Source organism: Notechis scutatus, chromosome 6 (genome assembly GCF_049901735.1).
Source record: "Notechis scutatus isolate UNSWTSFEM ecotype Mainland chromosome 6, rNotScu1.2, whole genome shotgun sequence".
NCBI lineage: Eukaryota > Metazoa > Chordata > Lepidosauria > Squamata > Elapidae > Notechis > Notechis scutatus.
In genome coordinates, this window is record NC_142014.1 from 20,914,237 (window position 1) to 20,936,285 (window position 22,049).

The 22,049-nt window shown below is 40.9% G+C and overlaps 1 protein-coding gene across 2 annotated transcripts in view; it reads right to left on the reverse strand.

Annotated features, from left to right (window-relative positions):
* The window catches only part of EFCAB6 (EF-hand calcium binding domain 6), a 124,711-nt gene that overhangs the window by 18,011 nt on the left and 84,651 nt on the right, over positions 1-22,049 (reverse strand). For both annotated transcript variants that reach the window (XM_087969473.1, XM_087969472.1), the window contains exons 22-25: positions 18,995-19,180; positions 12,765-12,920; positions 8,852-9,050; positions 5,898-6,086 (exon numbers count right to left, since the gene is read on the reverse strand). In XM_087969473.1, coding sequence (XP_087825599.1) covers positions 5,898-6,086; positions 8,852-9,050; positions 12,765-12,920; positions 18,995-19,180 — 730 coding nt within the window. The remainder of the gene's footprint in view (positions 1-5,897; positions 6,087-8,851; positions 9,051-12,764; positions 12,921-18,994; positions 19,181-22,049) is intronic.

The window sequence follows — 22,049 nt, forward strand, 5'->3', positions numbered from 1 at the left end:
GAAGTAAATACAGCATTTGCAAAATCAGTCCCTACACATAAATGGATTTTCCCCATGGATTATTCTTTTAAATTTAGAAATGTATGCTTCAAAATGCTAAAAAAATTGGTAGCAGTATCACCATTCCGATCCTCTTCTAGTGTCTGCCCCACTGCTGAGGAATAAAGTTGTTGGCTGATTCTGCCTTCTTGAAGAGCACAACCAATTCCTTGCAAGTTCTTATCTTATGTGGAAAGGTTCCAAGTTCAGCAGGAGGGAACTTTTAGGAATTAGGAGAATTGAATGAAGACTCAGAACCACCTGAATTCTGGACATTCCGCCACAACTTAGAGATACTATAGCAAAGTCCCCCAACATTTGCAGGGAACTCTACAATGTCAGGTCTGTAGTAGCAGAAAATAAAAGGTCCCATTCGTTGGATTACAACGCCCATAATTCCAAGCCAGTGGCATCAATGCCAGTGGTTTGTTAGGCATGACTTATAGAACACCAGACTGATGAAGATTAGGAATTACGAAAAAATGTACAGGTTAAATGTATATCCCATTTTTCTCAAGATAGAGTATATTTCATTTCATCTTTACAAGAACTATCCTGTAACTTTCTGGGCCAAAACGGCCATAGCAACCCAACAGCTGATCGAAGATTTGCTGTGATGACCCGGGGCATGGCACAAAGGCAACACAGTCAGATAATCAGTAGGAGTCCCTTTATTAGCTCCAAATTTGCCCCCAATGTCCTGGTTACCTTCTGGCTGGAGAAAAACTCTCCCAGGAACAGCCTTTGGCTGCAGAGAATCAAGTCCAAAACGTAGTCAACAAAAACTGTAACTATAAGTCCAATCAAGGCAAGATGAGATAATTAGTCCGGCAGGGTAAGAGAAGGAATTCCAGATGTGAAGGAACGGCAGTAATTCAACACGGTTGGGAGGATGCCAGGAACGTAGATACTCAAAATCAACACAAGATAAACTCACGTTTGTTCCCAGCAGACGCCGCACTCAGCTTGCATCTCTTTTAAATTCTCATTCCCAGTTGTGACTAATGAAGGGAATCAGGGCCCTTTCCTCCCCTGTAAACCATGCAACCCATGTTGCTCTCTTCTCCATTCCTCCCTGTATGCCCTAGGATGAAGAGGGCGTGGGCCTGGGTCTTCCTCTGAACTCCCTCTCCCTTGTTCTACCTCTCCCGTTCTGCCCAGCCCTTCCCCAGTTTCCTCCACAGCCAATGAAGCCACACTCCCAACTCCCTGTCAGCTGTTCGTCGTCCTCCTCGGATTCTGACTCCGACAGGGGCATGACACTTGCACTGTCTTTTCCTGGCTAGAAATCCAAGATCTCCCAACCGATCCTTTAATTAAGTCAAGCTAGATTGAACGCTCATTTTATAGTTCTCTTATTTTCAAGACTCAAGAGATTTTTGAGCCTTGGCTAGTATTCAATCATTATATGGTTCCCTATAATGTTAGAAAGACGCTTCTCTGTCTAGCTTCCTTCGGTGACTTCACACCTTGCTTGAAAATTAAATACACGTTAAAAGTGCAAATATACTAGAAACACTTTGGAAGTAATTAAAACCAAAATGAATTCAAAAACACTATGACATCACAACTCTAATAAATAATCTAATTTGACCACTTTGCACAGATATAATATCTGATATAGTATAGTAGACAGTGTTTTTGTCAACCTCCAACTGAACCTCATACAAAGTGGAAGCTAATGAAAAATAATGTTTAGCATTAAAAAGAAAAAAAGGCATGAGGGTGATGGGGATGGCAACTGGTTATATTTATGACCGTTGCTGTGTCCGAAGGTAGTCCTTGACTTATGACCACAACTGAGCTCATATTGCTCAGGGAGAAATTCGTTGTGAGTTTTGCCCTGTTTTACGGCCTTTCTTGCCACAATTATTAAGTGAATCACTGCCAGTTATTAAATTAGGAACACGGTTGTTAAGTGAATCTGGCTTCCCCCTTGACTTTGCTTGTCAGAAGGTTGCAAAAGGGGATCAAGTGACCCCAGGACACTGCAGCCGTCGTAAGTATGAGTCAGTTGCCAAGCATTTAAATGTTGACCACATGATCATGGCGAAGCTGCAATGCTCATAAAGTGTGAAAAATGGTCACAAGCCAGTCACTTTGTTCAGTGCCATTGTAAGTTTGAACGGTCACTAAATGAACTGTTGCAAGCCAAGGACTACCTGTATTTTCATGGTAGGAGCAGGGTGTAAGAAAATTGCAAGGGTGGGATGCTACCGGTTCTGCCCGGCTCTATAGAATCGGTAGCTCTGAAGAGCAGCAGACACCGAACCTGTTTTGTGTTTGCTGCTGTTTGGCCCACCCGCCAGCCCGGGCTCTTACCTGTCCTTTATTTCCTGCTTTTTCAACCTCAGCTGCTTTGCGCAGCACATCTGAGGTTGAAAAAGCAGGAAAAAAGAGGCTTTTCAAATGCTGCACACCCGCGCGCAGCGCTTGTCAGCTGTCCGGGCAGCTCAGCTGATGGTTTTTACACATGCACGTAGTAACACTGTGTTGTGGTTCACCGGCAGCAATCAGGAAGGTGACTCAGGAGTAAGAATGCTAATTAATGGCCCCTCCCTCTAGGGAATACATAAGCCTGGTTTTGAACGGCTTTTGCCTTTGCAAAAAGTTCGAAAGAGTTAGTGTGATGATTACAGACTTTGATTTATTGGACTAATTGGCTGCAAGCCATCTGTTATCTACAAAGAGGGTTATTTGTGGAATAAAGCGGTGAACGTTTCAGTTTTGGAGTTTATCTGTGTTTGCTTTCGGAAACTTCAGCTGGGACAGAACACACCAGTTGAATCCCACCCCTGGAAAATTGTACCAAGTGTGGCAAGAGCAGGTCATCAAGGAGATTCATTCCAATGAGGTAGCAAAGTGATACCAGAATATTTTCCATGTGGAATTGCATCACTAAACTTTTAAATTTTATTTTAAAAGTGTGTTGCTCTGCATGTAGGAAGTGAATATGCCAGAAAGGCATTTTAGCATATCTCTGTCCCCAATATGCTTTTTTCCTTCCTAAAAGGAGATATTTTCTGCTGAGAAGATATCACTCCCTCCTATTCAATAACAGTTTTTGTTACTTATGCTAATTCGTGTTAATGGCTATGGAACCAGAATATTTACTTCATCCTCCCCCATAACTCAATTCTACCAGGTTCTTCCAAATCAGATCAATGGGAAAAATATCTCAACAATCATATTAAAGGCTGAAATGGGCTACTCTTTCCATCAGGCAGCAGACTTTTCATTAAAATATTACTTAAGAATCACCCTGGAGATGAGGAACTGGTTTTTATTGCCCTGAATGTAATTCCCGGTTTCATATATGCCGCTGTGATGCGTTAATTTTTAATGTCATTATATACTTCTTTGTTTTTAGTACCAAATTATGTATTTGGGAAATTCTTTGCTGCTCAAAATCAGCAGACTGAAGCAGTTAATAAGCCTTGTTAATAAATAAAATAAATACAAATAAGTACATTCAGTTTGGATTTGGCTGAATTCTGGATCATTAATCTGAAATAATTAAGCTGGATCATTAAGTCATATACAGTATACTAGGATGTGCCCCAGGAAGACTGCTTTATAGCAGTCTTTCTGAGCAGAAATCTCTCTAGATATTTTAACTTCCAGCATGATTACCTTCAGGCAAAATGGTTGGTGGTTGAAGGAAGTAGAATTTGTAGCCTGGCTCAGATCTACTTGATATAGTCAGTTTTGATCTGACATATAAACCTTTGATGTAAAGACTAATCATATAACCTATGTCATGAATTACATGAAACTACTGCATCACGTTCCAAATATTAGCTAGCTTCATCAAAAATTCACTCAAGGTGAGTTGGGTCCCTTATAACCACCTGGACATCCCCATGTAGTAGCTTCCTTGGCAATAATAATAAGGAAGTGGCCATTGCCTTATTCTGGGATATTTCCTTGACTTTCCCCTCCAGTCCTTCGTAGTTTTTCCAGGATCAGCCAAAATAAGCTAAACTGTAGTAGCCTCGGGAAGCATATTTGTCAGATTAAAGAACAGCTGATTTCTACAAGTATAGGAAGCAAAGAGTTTTTAATTGGTTTATTGGTTTTGCTTTAATAAGCACAGAACAGAACTTTTCTTGAGGCTGGTGAATTCAGAAGTGGTGGGAAACATAGTCGTCCCTTAGGTGAAGAATTCTGAAGGGATGTCTGAATGCTAGCCTGTGTAGGGTTAATTTCTGATGTAATTAGGAAAGATATAGGGCTAAGACTTATAATAAAAAAAAACCACTCCATTAATGGAAACGCGACAACCATTCGGTCAATGTTTGAAAGATACTTGCCTACCTAAATAGAGAAATAGAATGACCATAGGTGGGCTAAAATGCAATTGGGGGTGGGATCAATACCCTGCTGGCTTTTCCATTGATTTTCCTGGGAGCGAGCTTTGGAAATGTCAATCACAGGAGTATGGCTGATTGTGGCAGAGCAGAGGCCTGGCATCACTGATCAAATAACATTGTCAAATTTCAATCCCACAGGAGTTCATGGGCGCCTGATTTTGGATGCATTCTATAAGTTAGCCTATCTGAGGTACGTTGATTCAAAAATTGTTGCCCTCTGATACAATTTCATCCAAATGAATCAAATAATCAGAAGAGTTTTAGTAGTATATACTACTACTACTAAATATACTAGACATTACTACATATAGTATATACTAGTTCTATACCCATGCTTTGCTACGAAACTATGTGGTCGGGCTTAGTTTTTGGGGAGGAAAATAAGGGGGGAAATTGTGCCTCTGCCTACCAGCATCTATCGGTATTCATCTGGTTAGCATCCTGTCAGGGTATGAGAGAGTTGAGGGCTGTTTGGAAACTGAAGCAGTATTTTCTGTGTGAGCAAGAAGGAGACAGCAAGGAGCCTGGGCGTGGCTTAGCTCAACTGTTCTGTACTAAAGCTGCTTGGTGCTGTGAAACTAAAACCGAAACTCCTCCTCTGCTTGTGTTTTGCATTTGGAAGAGATTTCTTTTCAGGTGGGGAGAGGGAGAAGAACTCCTTAGCATCAGAGCATGTTAATAATAACATACAAAATACTAAGGCTCTGATGGTCATTTTGAAAAATCATTTCTTAGTGAGCAGCTAGAAGCCAACTTTCAAGTTTGTGCCAACTTTCGAGTTTGTAGGCTTTACGGTTCTGGAGATTTTGTGATGATGCGTGAGTGGCATTTTGCTTTTATATAGATAAGAATGTCCAGGTTTTCTAGGCTAGGAAGTAGAGTGGCCTTTGGTAGGGGTGAGAAGTTGTATAGCCTTTTAGTATGCTTTCACAGAAGGACATCCACTCAAGTGAAGGAAATAGGAAAAAAGTATCCCTGTTTTAAAGAGATTGGAATAGGGAAGAAGTCCAGAGATCTGTTTCCCTTTGATGGGAATAAATTTCCACTTGTCCTCCAAACAGTCCAGGGGAAGAATAGGTCTTGCCTCCACATGTATTATGAGGAGGCTTTTCCCTGAACATAGCCAGACATATAAATACATATAACCTGGGTTAGTCCCCTCCCATCCAGACAAATTGCATCCCGTTTATTTAAACCCAGGGAATGCTTGATAAAGTTTAAGGACACCGCCCCCCCACCTTGTGCTTTGGGTTGGAAAGGCTGAGCAAAGTAGATTCAATAGTGAATAAGTAAGGAATAATGCTTTTGCAAGGGTCAGTTTTGTTTCTTGATCTGTCCTTGTGAGTTCCAGCCATTTGGAAACAGACCAACATTGCTCATTTCTCAAATGTGCGCACCCCCACTGCAAAATAAAGCTGTTTCTGCGGCCAGCTGCTTCCACTGCTCTTCCCTCTCACGTACAGTAGAAGGGACTGACATTCTTACCTCTGAGAGGAGGTTGAATTTTTGGAGGAAATGTTTCCAGTCAATGGAGTGCTCGCCACGAAGTCGCTGCAGTTTCAGAAGATGGTTAAACTGCTTCTCCGAAAGTGTGAAACAGAAATGGTGCAGCACCTGCCGGAAGTCAAGGGTTGAAATTGTCCCAGTACGGTCTTTATCAAAAGCCAAGAAGGCCTGCGGGGAAAGAAACAAGCGAAGTAGCTCAAAAGAAAAGAAGCTAGTTTGGGACAATCTTATTCCTCTGTAGAAAAACCCATACAGAAGGTTAAGTTTAAGAGAAAGCATGCAACCTTCTTTCCTTCAACAAGTATGTAACATACCAAATTGTGCAAAGAACCCTGTGAATTCTCGTCCCAGCACTTCATGAGCTGCCTCAAACAGCCTTTTCTCCCTGCAGGATTTTGCCTAGTGGGGGCGGGATGGCTGTTTACAACAGTCGCCTATAGCAACCGGCTCAGGCAGAGCATTGAAAGATGGAGAGAGCTTTGAACAGCAGAACAGCTGGGGGAACTCTCCTGCATGCATCTCTAAACATGTGTGAATTAAACATCCCATCCATTTAATTTGGACATTGCACTGATTTGGATTCACTGTCTGTGAGCACAGGTCTCCTGGCAGGTGTATAGGCCTGTGCAAAGAAACTTGGGTCCATGAATGAAGGCAAATACATGAGTCCCAGAATAATGTTGCAGGATCCAATCTGGGTCGATCACGAGGACCAGAGGTTTAGTGTTCTGAGTTTGGGTTGGAATTCATCCGCAGAGAACTTCTCCCTCACCAGAACGGGTGGCTTGGCCCCACTCTAACTTTCAGCCCTGTGGGTGCCAATGGAATAGCGAGATGATTTGCTTGATGGTGTGTGGCATGTCCAAGCTGAAGGAGCTTCCCTCGGCTTTCTCTCCCAGCAATGGCTGAAGTGCTTTCTGGCTGTGATGACCCGGGGCATGACACAAAAAGAACAAAGCCACAAAAGTAGAATACATTCCCTTTAATGCCTCCAACTTGGCCCCAATGTCCAATTATCCTGGGCCGGATAACAAACTCTTCCAAAAAAACAGTCTACGAAGGGCAGAAATGCAGTCTGAACCCAAAGTAAAGATAATTAGAAATAAAAAAACCAACACAAACCACACTGAAGTAATTAACACAGCAGGCCAGGATGATAAATTGCAGACTTCCAAAAGATAACACAGCACCCACAGTTGGGAGGACACCAAAACCCAGATAAGCCTCGACCAAGATAATGCACGTTTTGCTTCCAGCAAGGAGCCATGTGCAAATGCCCCACTTATATCCTGTTCTCCCAGCTGCAACCAATGAAAGGGATCAGGGCCTTCTTCTCTCTCGCAAGCCACGTTGCTCCCTTCTCCGTTCCTCCCTGTGTGCCCTGGGATGAAGAGGGGATGGGCCTGGGTCTTCCTCTGAATGCCCAGCCGGACTATGCCCTTCCCCCATTTCCTCCACAGCCATTGGAGCCACACTCCCACTCCCTGTCAGCTGCTCAATCTCCCCCTCAGAATCAGACTCCAACAAGGGCATGACACTGGCCATGCAGAGCTGGCACATGCTGCAGGATTCCCATGTGCTGAGGTGCTCTAGTCTGGAAGGTCTTTGGCATGTGACAAGGGACGCCCATTCTGGACAGCCTGCCCCATGCTCAGGGGACAACACAGCATTTGCTGAAATTGCCTGGTTTGCCGGACACTACTTGAGCTTCCATTTTTCAGCCTTCCTGCATGGAACTCACTGAACCTGAAGGAGAGAGAACGCCAAGCAACCCCATACCGTTTTTGAGGGCTTCTAAATGAATCTTGGTTGAAATAAGCTCCCCTTTGAAAACTTGCACAGCCCTAATAGCCGTATACATACAACATATACACTCTGGGGACTTAGACAAATATTACGGTGTTAAAACAAATTACTGAATTGTTCTGTTGCTTTAAAAAAAATCCTGCATGTCATTAAACAGGAACAAAAGGGATATTGTTGTGGGAGTTTATTCTAATCTAGACTATCCAGGCAGACAAGGCTTTCCTATGCCAGTAACTTAAGTAGAGGATGAGGAAAATCTGTAAAATTGTTGGGGGCAATAGGCTGACTCTGTAAACCGCTTAGAGAAGGCTGTAACGCACTGTGAAGTGATATATAAGTCTAAGTGCTCTTGCTATTGCTAATAAAGTAGCTGATATACTGTGCTTGATATACTAGACTAATGGGCCTCAATAAATGCTTTGTCTTATGGTTTTAAGATTCTATAATATCTTGTAACAAAGGGAAGAAAATCTTCCACTTTCTCCAGATGGATTCCGTCTACTTCTTGACTAATAACCGAATGCAAAACAGGCAGCATCCCTTCACTGAACTAAGAGAAATGGCTCTAAGTTATCACATTTTAATTTTTGGTTCAACATGATACAATCTGAATTAGATAACTTGTTCTCTTCCTCACCTCCAACTGATTTTCATGAACTGGGAAGCTTGGCAATGAAATGGCTCAACGGGAGCAGAACATCACAAGCACCCACAAATTTAGGCCTTACGCTGAAGTTATTACTCTAACAACTGTTTAGAAGTAATGTGTTGTTTTCATAGTCTTAGAGGCATGGTCTTGTCTCCCTGGGTGGTCTTCCCCAAGGAAAGCAGACATGAATATCCCTTTTTATCCCGGATTCAGTGGGGAGTTCCATGTCTGAGAAGGTACCATTGTGCGATAGGGTGAGAAATACGCCTACTTCCTTAGACACAACAGAGACAAGCAACGTTGTTGGTTGCCTATGACCACCTTCTTGGCCCCATTTCTGGAATCTTTTTATGCATTGCCCTGGCCCAGTTTTCTATGTGCTCGGGGTTTCCTTGAAACACAAGTTGGGTCACAGAATTTTATCTTTCTCCATGTGGGCATGGATGGTGGGCAACTGAAGCAATTGCACAGTACTCACCTTGTACAGCAAATCAGAGGAATCCGTAACCATCTGCTTTATTTTAGCCATAGCCTCATCTATGCTGAGTTGCACAAAGCTGATCGGTGGTATGGGGGGCACAATATGCCTTTTCTTGTAGCTGAATGCCGCGCGGTCATCAATAACTCTTAGAAAATCAAAATACGAGAGCTTGTTCTCCTGTATATGAATTCCTAAACTGAGGAGGGAAAAACAAGGCAGAAGATTTATTTCCCAAATATTACTTCTAAAATAATTGTTAATAATGCAGTAGCAGTTTTGGTGCAATTTGAGGGCTGCAACATGGCTAGTTAGCACTGGCAGTCATATTTATCTCTTGCCTGCCAGCTGAAGGCTGTGTTTTGTTTTTGTTTTTCTTAGCGCTCAGCTACAATACTAGGAAATAAGCAATTATCTATTTGCATATATTTAATCTGATTGTTTAGCTTTTGAATTTCTGTCTTGCATATCTCCTGGAATAGGATGCTGGATAAAAGTCCTGAAAATAAAAACAACTGAACCTAAACTTAAGTACCTGTGGCCCTGATGGCGAACCTATGGCAGGTGTGCCACAGGTGCCACGCAGAGCCATTTGTGCGGGCACGTGAGCTCCAACCAAACTTACCTGCACTGTGCACGCGTGCGCCTCCCAGCTGATTTTCGGCCTCCCAGAGGCTCGAGGGAAGCCCATTTTTCGGCCTCCCGAGGCTGCAGAGGCTTCCCTCAGGCCTCTGGGAGGCTGAAAATCAGCTGGGAGGTGTGCACATGCACAGCGCAGGTAAGGGGGCAGGAGATGTTGTGCACGCATGCGCACTGGGGGCGGGGCACATTGCATTGTGGGTGTTGGCACGCACACGTGCTATTGCGCGCCTGCGTGCTTTCGGCACACCACCACAAAAAGGTTCGCCATCACTGACCTATCAGTGACTAATGGTTGGATCCAAAGATAAGTTGTCCATTAAACTGAGAGCCAGTTTGGTGTAGGGCCAAAATGTTTCTTAACCTCAGCCACTTTAAGATGTGCAGACTTCAACTCCCAGAATTCCCCATGCTGCCTGAGGAATCCTGGGAGTTGAAGTCTTCACATCTTAAAGTGGCTGAGGTTGAGAAAAACTGGTCTAGGGGCTAAGATGCTGGGTTAGAAACCAAGAAGCTATGAGTTCTAGTCCCCCGCTTTGGCATGAATGCTGACTGGGAGACACCGAACCAGTTGGGCAAGATTCTTGAAGTGAGAAATCCAAGAAGTGCAAGTCACCATAATATATAGGAAATCCATCTAAGATACATGACCCTGAAACTGCATTTCTGTGAAGTGGTGGCAACAGAAGGACTGGGCCTAGTTAATACACAGATGGGACACCACTAAGGAATCCCAGAACAGGTGAAAAAAAACAAACCTCTAAATCAGGGGTGTCCAACCTTGGCAACTTTAAGACTTGTGGACTTCAACTCCCAGAGTTCCTCAGCCAGCTTAGCTGGCTGAGGAACTCTGGGAGTTGAAGTCCACAAGTCTTAAAGTTGCCAAGGTTGGACACCCCTGCTCTAAATGATGCCCCAAACTTTATGGGGATATCATGCACTCTCCTGGAAGCAGTCTTGATTTGAGGGCATCGTCACTCAAGACTGGGGTCACTTCTTTCCTTAGGGTATATGTTGACTGCATCAACAAGCAACCCAACAGCATCTTTTTGTTTGTTTGGTTTTCACTGAAGGACAGTTACAGAGCATTCTTTCAAAAAACGATTGTTGCCAGAATGGCATATTAGATGGGTGGGAAACCATTTTAATGAAGAGGTGCCAGAATGCAAAAAAAAAAAAAAAAGGATAAAAGCAGCAGAATGTAGAGCCCCTAATATTAGCAGCTCTGTGCCCTGCATAGCCCTTTAAAGAGCATTGTGTTTGCCTCTTGCAGCTGCGATGCTTACCATAGGCCTGTGTCAAGCTGGCTCAAATACCAGAGACACAGTGGGAAAGGAAATAATCAACACACTTCAGTGGGAGGAATAAATTGCCACGTCTCGGTATTAACATTTGAGTAATAAAACCAAATGCATATGCTAATCTGCTCTATTATTTAAGGCAGGGTGGTGGAGAGAAAAGGCTCTTTTCGGTCTAGAAAGGACTAGTTTGCAAAAAATTACAATGAATGGAAGTATTTATCATCAAAAAGTCTTTGAGGAAAGGAGCAGGCAGCAAAAATTCTTATTACAAGCTTAATTCAAAGGAGCATAATCACTCGATTTAAGGTAAAGCGAAAAGATTTTGTTTAGGTTTGGCTTCTCTTTCCAGTAATCTTGCTAAAAGCAGAATAAGAAATACATCTTTGGAATTTCACTCCTTTGGGATTGAAATTTGCCTGAATCTCATATTCTTGAATAATTTATGCCATTTTAAGCCTACTTTAGCATAGAAAGGTAAGTGTATTTTACTTTTAACAGTTCCTTTGTGTTGTTTGCCTCAATTAGCTATCACAGAGTCCTTGGGCTCATTCAAAAAGCTTCATGTTCTTTTGCTATACAAAATGCATGTATTTCCACAATAGTTTAAGAATAGATTATTATTACTGCATGGTCTCAGGAAACGAGAAATAAAAAGAGTATTTCTTATCAGACCAACCACAGTAAGCAAAAGCATTCTCTCTGGAACTTTTGCAAATACTTGGGACAGTTTTTGTGCAGTATGTTTAAAACTGATCATGAAATTAAATTAAAAGATAATTTGACTACTTTCTTAAGATATTTAATTCGTTGCAGGGCCTTACACTTGAGCACCATAAAGTGAGATTTGCTGAAATTGTGCAAATATGTCTGTAGGACAAAGGTTATAAATAGTATGCACAGTTGCAAAATATTTGTGGCATATGTTAATCTATTAGTGAAATAATATATTCCAGTTGTTCTTATGATATATCAATAAACTGGTAGATTAATAATTTTCAAGGGCAAACAAACAAATGACTGATGGTCTAATTCTCTTAGCCAGGGTTTGTCAACCCTGGCAATTTGAAGATGTGTGGATTTTAATTCCCAGAACAGAGAATTCTGGGAATTGAAGTTCATACATCTTCAAGTTAGCAAGGTAAAGAAACACTGCTCTAGGCCAGTAGTTGCCAACCAGTGGGCTGGGGACCACTGGTGGTCCGCAAAAATTTTTTGGTGGTCCGCAGAGAAATGTCACCCCCAAAGCTGCGCTGGAACACAAGGCTGCACTGCCCACATGGCCGTGGGAACACAAGGCTTGCATCACTTGCATTGTGAACAACACAAGGTAGTGAGGGGAGGGGGGAAAGGGTGGATGGGGAGAACTTGCCCCACTCACCCCCCGGGCCTGGCCTAGCCACCGGGCTGCTTCTTTCCGTATCTTTCTTCTGCTTTTGGCTGCACGGAAGGAAAATAGCAAAAGTCTTTTTCTCTCTCCACCAAACTGCGCCAGAAATGAGTCTTTGGGACCCTGCAAGGCATCCTGCTCCAAGAGGCTGTACCGGCGTGACAAGTCTCACGAAGACTTATTTCTGATGGAATTTGGGGGAGAGAAAGAAAGAGTTCTGCTGATTCTGCTGCTTTCCTTGCATAAAGCCAAAAGTCTCTCCCCAGCCCCCACTCCCTGAGAATGGAGCTGGAGACAGTATCCTGCGATCCCAAATAAAGAATGATTGATCGGTAGGAAAACGCGGTGGGGAATTTTCCTGTAGACTTTTTGGGGGTTTTTCCCAGGGTCTCTGGTCTGAGGGATTTAAAATTATGAGTTTGGTGATCCCTGAGGTCCAAAAGGTTGGTGACCTCTGCCCTAGGCAGTGAAACACAGATATAATGAGTGTAGCCTGGACCAAGTTATTAAGTTTGCAGATTGTATAGACAGTTTGTTGTTTTCTAAATAAGTCTAATTCCATTAAAGTGGTGTCAAATATAACAACCTGTACAGAAGTTCACTGTACTGTTCATAGCCAAGGGAACATTGAAAGTCTTCCAGTATCTTACGTAGGTTATCCACCGATATGCAGCCTTCTTTGTGTTTATCCTGTTGCAAGAAGGCCCTGTGGAAGTCTTGGGAGAACTCATGATACTTCTCTCTGAAAGGAAGCCAAGTTTCGGTTACACTTTCTCATTAAAAAATAACAATCTCTATTTCCTCAGCTATAAAGTTTAGATGCAGTACTAATTCCTTGTGAATTAGTAAGCCTGGTCGAGGTTGTGTAAATGGGACATGGTAGCTTGCTTGCGGTGGTGGTGCTCCAAATGCTTATCTAAACATTACCCATTTGGGTTCTGGGTTAGTCTGCAAGCCTTTCTTAGAATCTTCCAGAGCTGATGGAGATTTTTGGTCGAAAGCACACTCCAGCAAAGCATGTGTACTCCTGAGTTTATCTCCTGTTCTTCCCCTCAATTTCCCAGAACTGTGTGGAAAAAATAAACTGTATTGGCAGAAACAGGCATTTGGAAGGAGGAAGGAGGGTAGGTTTGTTATGTGAATGGAGAGAAGACTATCCAAAGCACCAGAGGTGCAGAAAAAAAGAGGCTCCTTTCTCACAGTTTATGTGCATCACACAAAAGGATCATTAGAAAGCTTGCCAAGCTGAAGACTGGGGCATCTAATGGAAATAGGTGGGTATAAGCCTCAGCGTTCACAGCTCTCACATGGGCATCAACATAACAATGCTTTAAGAAGGTTGGGGCATACCCCTGCCTGACAGAAGGACAGTTTAGCAACAGAAAAAGAGATGGTCTACTCAAATATTGCTCTATCTGCTCATTGATAACCCAGTCAGTGACTCCCTGGAAGGAGACCAGAAAAGCTCCATTGCAAATCAAAATGCTTCACCCTGTTTAAAAGGTCATATACTTCATGCAAAGGGAAACATACACTGTTCCATGAAAGCTGAAAAAGGTGGTCTAAAAATAATCGTTAGATTTTAAAAAAAACTCAGAGTCGGCATTTGGCAGCATGGTTACATCATGAGTTCGACATCCTGGTTATGAAGTAGAGATTGATAAAATTGTAGGGATAGGATTAGTAGCTGAGGCTGCTTTAATAATGCCTTTATTATTAAACCTTTCTTGTTATATCTTTTCCATGGTTCTTTTTCCTTGATTATCAACGAGATGAGAAATAAGAGAAACAAGAGAAAAGGGAATTTCAACTTTGTGCTGCTGAATACTCACACGTCATTGTAGTAGCGAAAGCGATGAATGATATGATTAAAAAATAATGCTACGGCCTCAGCTTACCTGCCTCCAGTGTCTGAAAGCCGATAGTCGTACTGATGCTCATCTCAGTAGTGTAAATCCAATAGGAACAAGGGGTATAAACAAAATCATGGGATCTCCTAATAAGATTGGGCTTCCCAAAGACAAACAGGATCTTTGATGCCTTTAGTCCAAGATTGACACTCTAATTTAGTGTTTCTCAACCTTAACAACTTCAAAATCTGGATTTCAACTCCCAGAATTCCCCAGCCAGCATAGATGAAGTCCAGACGTCTTAAAAGTTGCTAAGGTTGAGAAACACTGCTCTAACTTACAGATGCAAAGTCCTAAAACATATGCATTCCATTTTACAGTATTAGCCAGAGGATGGGCTTTGCATCAAAAGGGAGGATACCAATTAGTGAGTGCAAGTGACACAGAAGTGGAACATGGTGGACCTTGTGATAGCCATTAATGGGTTAAAGAGCGTCCTTGTCTTTCCAAGGAAGCATCTTTTACTAAATGTTTCTTTCTTTTATTGACAGGTTTGAGGTTGGAAGAAAGAAGAGCATCAGCCTGACACTACCTGGGAAGATCCTGGAAAAGATAATCAAGCAACAAATCTGTCAATGCTTAGAAGCAAGCAAGAGAAGAGACTGGACAGCCACTTGTCTGGAATGGTATAGGGCAGGGGTCTTCAAACTTCACAGCTTTAAGACTTGTGGACTTCAACTCTCAGAATTCCTCCTCCAGTCCTGTTAGCTCAGGAATTCTGGGAGTTGAAGTTCACAAGTCTTAAACTTGCCAAGTTTGAAGACTCTTGGTATAGGGTCTCCTGCTTGAGCAGGGGGCTGGACTAGAAGACCTCCAAGGTCCCTTCCAACTCTGCTATTCTGTTCTGTGTGGGTAGAGAATCCATGTGTGTAATGGAGTCGCATGGGTGAATCTGCACTACACCACATCACGTTCTGTGACGTGTAGAGAAACTAAATGCATCTGTTTTGCCTCAAATGTATTTTTCCAAAGCTTCTTCAAAGGCTACAACACAGATCAAACTCTGGTTGACTTGATGAGCTGATTAAGCCTGTATATCTAAAACAGCCTTTCTTCCAGAAGTTACATCTTCCTTAGATTCTTCTAATAGATGGGAAAAAGAGCAAACAGGGAATAGGTAGGAGAAGGCTCCTCTTCTACAACTTCAGTGGAAAATGGTTATATCATGTAATTGGGATATAAAGTGGCAGTTCAAGAGATGATGAAGTGCTCAAATTTACAGCAGCGGCGAATTTACATGGTTTGTATATTCAGTAGAAGCCAACATCATCCCACAAGCAACATACATTACATAATTTCCATAATCATCTCATGATGTCTAGGATATTGCCCCTTTCACACAGACATCCAAGTCATCTAGTGACTTGAGACAAACTCCTACTCTCTCACATCACCTCTCTATCACACATTAGACATAAGGAAAATGCTGATGGACTGTGTAAAGAATATGTATATACATGCCGTCCTGTCACTCAGGGGTATACAACTTCAATTGGTTCAAGAACCACACCGTGCTTTGTATGGAAGCCACATACCAAGAGTGGCTAGGGTCTCCTCTTGTATAGGTAACGAGAAGTTTAATGGCTAAAAAATACGCCATCAGCATCTGCAGAACTTAAGGTAATGTTTCTCAACCTTGGCTGCTTGAAGATGTGTGGACTTCATGTCCCATAATTCCCCAGCCAGTATGAAGTCCACACATTTTCAAGCTGCCATGGTTAAGAGCCGTGGTGGCGCAGTGGTTAGAATGCAGTACTGCGGGCTACTTCTGTTGACTGCTAGGTGCCAGCAATGTGGCAGTTCAAATCTCACTGGCTCAAGGTTGATTCAGCTTTCCATCCTTCCGAGGTGGGCAAAATGAGGACCCAGATTGTTGGGGGGCAATAGGCTGACTCTGTAAACTGCTTAGGAAGAGCTGTAAAGCACTGTGAAGTGGTATATAAGTCTAAGTGCTATTGCTATTAATCCTGTTCAGCTCAGCCTTTCTAGAGATGTTTTGGAGATGTGAAAGAACATCAATAAATGCTGAGTATCCTCTTCCTCAACAATAGTAAATTCTGATTTGTAACAGTATCTTAAGATTTAAAACAGGGGGCCCCAACCCGCGGGCTGCAGAAATGGCAGGTGTGCGCATGCGCACGCACGCAGCTGCACTTGAATTAGCAGTGGGCACACATGCGCGTGCAAAGCTCCACTGGTGTGGCCACCCCTTGCATAAATAGAGCTGCGTGCATGCACTTACCTACCACTCATGAGGAACCATCCCCTCCCCCCGCTCCTGCCAGTCTACAAAATCAGAAAGGTTGGGAACAATTATTTAAAATACCAAATAAATCTGCAATATGACATCAGCAGCAAAACTCCTGTATCTTTTTGGATGCATGAGACATGCCTAAGAAGTTAAAATGCTGGCTGCATTGACTGAAAACTATCTAGTACATGCTAACAATGAAAAAAAAAATCTACTTTCTCTCTTTATTTTTAGAAAATGAAGACAGTGTGCCATTTCTTAGACTGAGTAAATGGTTGCCAAGCAGTAATTATTCCAATCATGGCAAAAAAATGAAAATGAAAATCCAAAGTACCAAGTCTATGTTGAAAACTATGGATTTAGCCAGGCTGCCCAAACAAAACATGTTTTTAAAAATATCACTTCACTTGCCAATGTTTTGAATTTCTCTTGAAATACAGGACAATCCCTTTGTAAAGGTTTCTAATTTGGGATATTTGTTCCTTTTGAGCTAAAACAAAAGAAAAATATATACATCCAGATTGCCTCTTTCTTGAATTCAAAGTTTCTCAGAAGCCTTTGTCAGCTAAATTCTGAGCAAACTATAAGCTAAGAAACGTATTTTATAAACCATTTGGGCAGAATGGGAAGAACAGCAATTTACAGAAGGTTTCTCTGTATTATAGAGGCTGAATGAAGGAAGATCCATTGTATTGCAGAACAACAAAGACTATTAAAAATGATTTAGGGAGTCTCCTCTTTGTTTTTTTCCATTTTTAATGAAGGAGAATAGGGTAGCCCAATTTTGGTTTTGTAGTTATATGTGAAAAAGAAGAGACAATGATATAAGGAGCATTCAAAGTTGAATCATACCAATGCTTTGGATTGTTTTGGTGCCGTACTCATTATGAGGGTGGAAGAAAATTTCACCCCAATAGAGAATACACAGGGAAAAAAAATAGCAACTTTCCTCAAGTTGGTGCCAGCCATGTTTCCAGAAAATTCTTAGAGAAACAAATGGAGGCTATAGGGTCAGAGAAGGATTGTGGGGAATGGAGAAGTCCCATTAATTCTGGAGAAATCCCTATCTTTTGCCTTCTTTTAGATCAGTGTTTCTCAACCTCAACAACTTTAAGATGTATGTGGACTCAGCTCCTAGAATTGCCAAGCCACCATGTGTGAACTTAACAGTTCCTCAGCTGGCTTGCCGACTGAGGTATTCTGGGGGTTGAAGTGCATCCACATTGTTGCTGAGGTTGAGAAATAACATCTTAAGATTGACAGAAATAAATATACCTGCAATTATGTTTCTAGGAATGGGAAAATCTAAAATCTTTCTTTCTACGAAAATGGCCACCAGAGGAATGATTAATGGATAGAGTAGATAAACAGAGATACAGAGAGTAAAGAGGTTGAAAGGTAAAGAATTATAGAGATAGATGACAATGAGAGAATTGCAAAGAGGTAAGTAATTTAAGGCAAAATATATTTGGATATGAGGATCTGAGCAAACTTAGGCAGGATTCAGTGTACATATATTTACAGAGGCTCATTTTATTCTTTAAGAAACAATAGACAATTCCCTTCGGTCATTATTTTATAAATGTTGCTTTACCAGATTCCTCAATGCCTTCAACAATGGAAGAACTTCTAATGTATTTATTTATTTTATTTTATTTGATTTGCCAATTGTTTACAAGATAATAACATAAGGTATTCTACAACGAGTAGAAGAGTGGAGAACTCTTTTACTGAAAAAACTTTTTTACTCTTTTTCTTTTACTGGAAAAAGTTGGGATACACTCAGAAATGTATCTGCTTTGAAAGTAGCCCATGCTGAACTGTATAACACAATCAAACATTAGCACAAGAAATGTTTTATGGCATGTTGTCATTATGTCATAAATACTGTTTGGTCTATGCCATAAAATGCCAAATTTCATTTCCATGGGAGCCATGGGTCCTGGATTTTGGAGGCTTTCTGTAAGTTGGCTCATTTGAGGTAGTTTGGTTCAAAACCTTTTGTTCTATGATGCACAGTTTCTCCCAGTTAAAGATTATAGGAATCAAATCTTTAATAGTATATACATAAATAGACTTTAATCTCTTTCCAAGCAAAACAAGGCTTATACCCAAGGAAATATGTGTCTGCCTCAGGGCTGTAGAAACAAAATTATTTCCGATTATATGTATGATATATTGATTTCTGTCAATTGAAAATACAAACCTGTACATAGTGCACAATATCTGGACTGGCAAACTGGGATTTATTTTTTGTTCTAATGTAACCATGAAATGAGAGCCAGCTTAGTATAGTGATTAAAGCACAAATCCAGACTGGATGACCTTGGGCCAGTCACTCTTTCTCAGTCCTGGGAACCCGTCAATGGTAAGGCACTTCTGAAAACCTTCCCAAGAAAACTGTAGGGACTAGTTCAAGCGGTCACCAGGAATGAAATATTGACTTGAAGGCACCCCCAAAAATATGAAATACTATCATGGCACTGACTGAAGTAACAACAGAAATATTAATTACTTGCTTCACCATTAAAGGAACATACAAAGCTATTTAAAGGGGCTTCCAGAAAAATCAATGAAATGACCAAATTATTCCACTGGTGATAACACATTCCTCTTCAACTCAAATATATAAGAATAATGATCAAGAAAAGTTACCTGATCTTATTTATGATTTCATTGATGTCAATGTGTTTTTCATCTCTTTTGTAATGTTCCATAAAGTGTGGGTAGTTCTCAGCTGAAAACGGTTTATTGAAGCCACTCTCGGGAGGTATATTCTCCACACCCATTTTTTGCATGAAATCTTGATGAGTAATGTAGCCTTTTGCATTCGGATCATACCTTTTAAAAATTCAGAGAAGACAAAGTAGTTTTGTTTATTAATTGCTTTATTGGCCCTGGATATGACAGAATCTTGAATTGTCTGTTTAGGAACAGCATTACACAGCTATGCAAAATATGTGCAAGATGTATCAGAAAAGGGAATAAGTGTTTAAGTAAAATACTATGCTTTATGTAATAGTCATAGGAACAATTTCTAGGAAATATAGTCAACCATAGTTTGATTTTCCTCTTATGAATATTTACTGCAAAATTAGGATGTAGGAGGAGAATATAAGATTTGCCATAAGAAATGGATGATGGTCCATTTGTTAAGTGTGCACTTTGCATAATGGCTATTTATCTCTGCAATATCACAAAGCCTGGAGATGATATCCACAAGGGACAGTTTTGTCTTCCTATTCACTATTAAGCTAATGGCTTTCACACTGATCTGCATTCTAGTCATATCTAGATATACTTTCTTTTTTCTTTTTCCTTGTTTCTTTTATTCTATTATTTTACTCCTGCTTTGCTTAATTTCCTTTTTTTGTCCTTAATTTTTTATTGTTGTGACCTACCTAGAGTAGCCCCTTAGTGAGACAGGCAGCAAATACTACTACTACTACTATACTACTACTTCTACTACTAAAAATAATAATAATAATAATAATAATAATAATAATAATAATCTGGAACACTATTGGCATTGAACATCTGGCTGACTGCAATGGAACAATAATTCCACTATAAAGTTATTTCAATGTTTCCTTCTCCACTATTATCTGTTTTGGACAAACAATAGGAGATTGAAATTTGGCTCAGATGAAAGACATTTGTAAATGACCTCCCATATGCAATACTAAACATAGAGGTATACTTGTTGAACCCGGAGGTGACTTGAAACTAACTTTCAAATGAAAGTTTAGAATGCAAGAGTTTAATTTCAAAGTATGCCAGCAATCCATAAAAGTCATATCATACTGAGTTAGTCCTGGGTCCTAATAATAGGTTGGGAAGAATTCGGTGCAATAGGTGAACAAATTTGTCAGGTTTTTTTCATTTGTCCTCCTTTGACTTCTCATCTGACTTCAGCAAATTCCAGTGTCAGGTTTCCAAGCGATGAAATCCATTTAAAAAGAAAAGTACAAAATCCATCTTTCAAAAAGATTTCTTTTATTTAGGAAAGCATCAAATTGGCAAAGTCCACGGTAATTCCGGATCTGACACAACCTTGAATTACCCCACAATATTACAAGTTAGAAACAACTCCCATAAGTCACATTCTCCAAGAGAACTAATTTAACGTTGCTTGATGTCATGAATCTCCACCTCAAGGGGCCCCAGCAAGGACAGCTCTTTTCCCACGAGAAGAAAGATCACGTAGCCAAAACAACTCTCTTTATCTCCACTCCTCCCCCCTTAGGAATGTGTCAAGCCCGAAACCTTTCCCCCCATGACTACCGCAGAGAAAGTAAGAAAAAGAATATATACTAAGACTAATTAAAATGGCTACACTTATGTCAATTTCAGGCTTGACATCCAATCTCCAGAGAGGATCCCTCCCAGATGCATTAAAAACATTGCTCTTTGTTTCTCTTGTTCATTCACTTCTGACCACAATATCACATTTCACATGGGAATGGTAATAAATCTCAACTCTCCCAAAACTCAATGTCATGCTCATTTAAAAAAGCAGAAACTTCACAGACTTATTATAGTAGGTTCTGTACACAGTTCTGTCTGTTGCAGAATACAACTGTCCTTGGGTTTAAAGGACTGTCTTAGAATTTTTCCTTCTGCCTTTTCAAGTCAATAGTACTGTTCTTCTCCCAGCCATGACACTGGGAGGTACTTGTTTAATGTTTATCCAACAATTCTGTCTCAGTGAAATTACTCCATCCTTAACTGATGCAGGGGAAGGTATACAATCTCTCCAAATCAGAACCATCAAGGGAGACCTCAGGATCACAGATTATGGGGAAGGCTAGCAACTGGTAATAATTTTGACTCAATCAGAATCCATAAATACAATATGCAGTGGTACCTCGTTACTCAACCAGGATTCATTCCAGGAGGTACAATGAGTACTAAAACCAATGAATACAGAGCAAACCACGTGACCTACCACATAACTCTTTATTTCAGCCGGAAGGAGTAACGAGTCATGAGGCAGTGGATGCCAGCAAGTTCTACCTTGGGTGTTGAGTACTGGGGGAAAAATTAGTACCAGGACAAATTTTTTGCTTTAAAACGCATTGAGTACCAAATTCGATGAATTTTGAAGTAGTTGAGTACCGAGGTGCCTCTTTAATTTAAAAATAATAGTTGCAGTAGCAGCCCAAGCACATTTATTCAGATGTCACTACCATAGGTCAATGAAAATAGCCTTTGGTAAAATAGCCTTTGGATTGTATTTTAAAATTTCAAATCCTGCTTCCTATATTCCATCTTCAATATCGAACATAACTTAAGAAAATTGATTTCAAGCTTAGGATCATTGAAGCTTTTCAGCAGCTTCCCAGTAAGATATACAATATAATATTAGCTAATCAGCTTCTTCCCTTGAAATGCCTTATAAGAAGATTAAACTTGAAAAAGAAAAAAGAAAGCTGCTTTGGTTTTCTTTTAAACAAATGTGTGGGTTAGAAATGTCAGCACGGACAAAAATACTTTTGTCTTTGGTGCTGGCCCTTATATACAACAAATGCAGTACAAATATATCGCTGTGTGTTTAGGGTTGTCATTAAGCTGTTAGATAAAACCTGGGGAAACTTTGGCCTACGGGAGACTCTGAAACAGGTATTGCCTTTTGGCCTAACCAATTCCATAGGGCAACTACTATAGCAATAAAATGGCCATGTTCTTATAAAAGATATTTTGAGTTCCT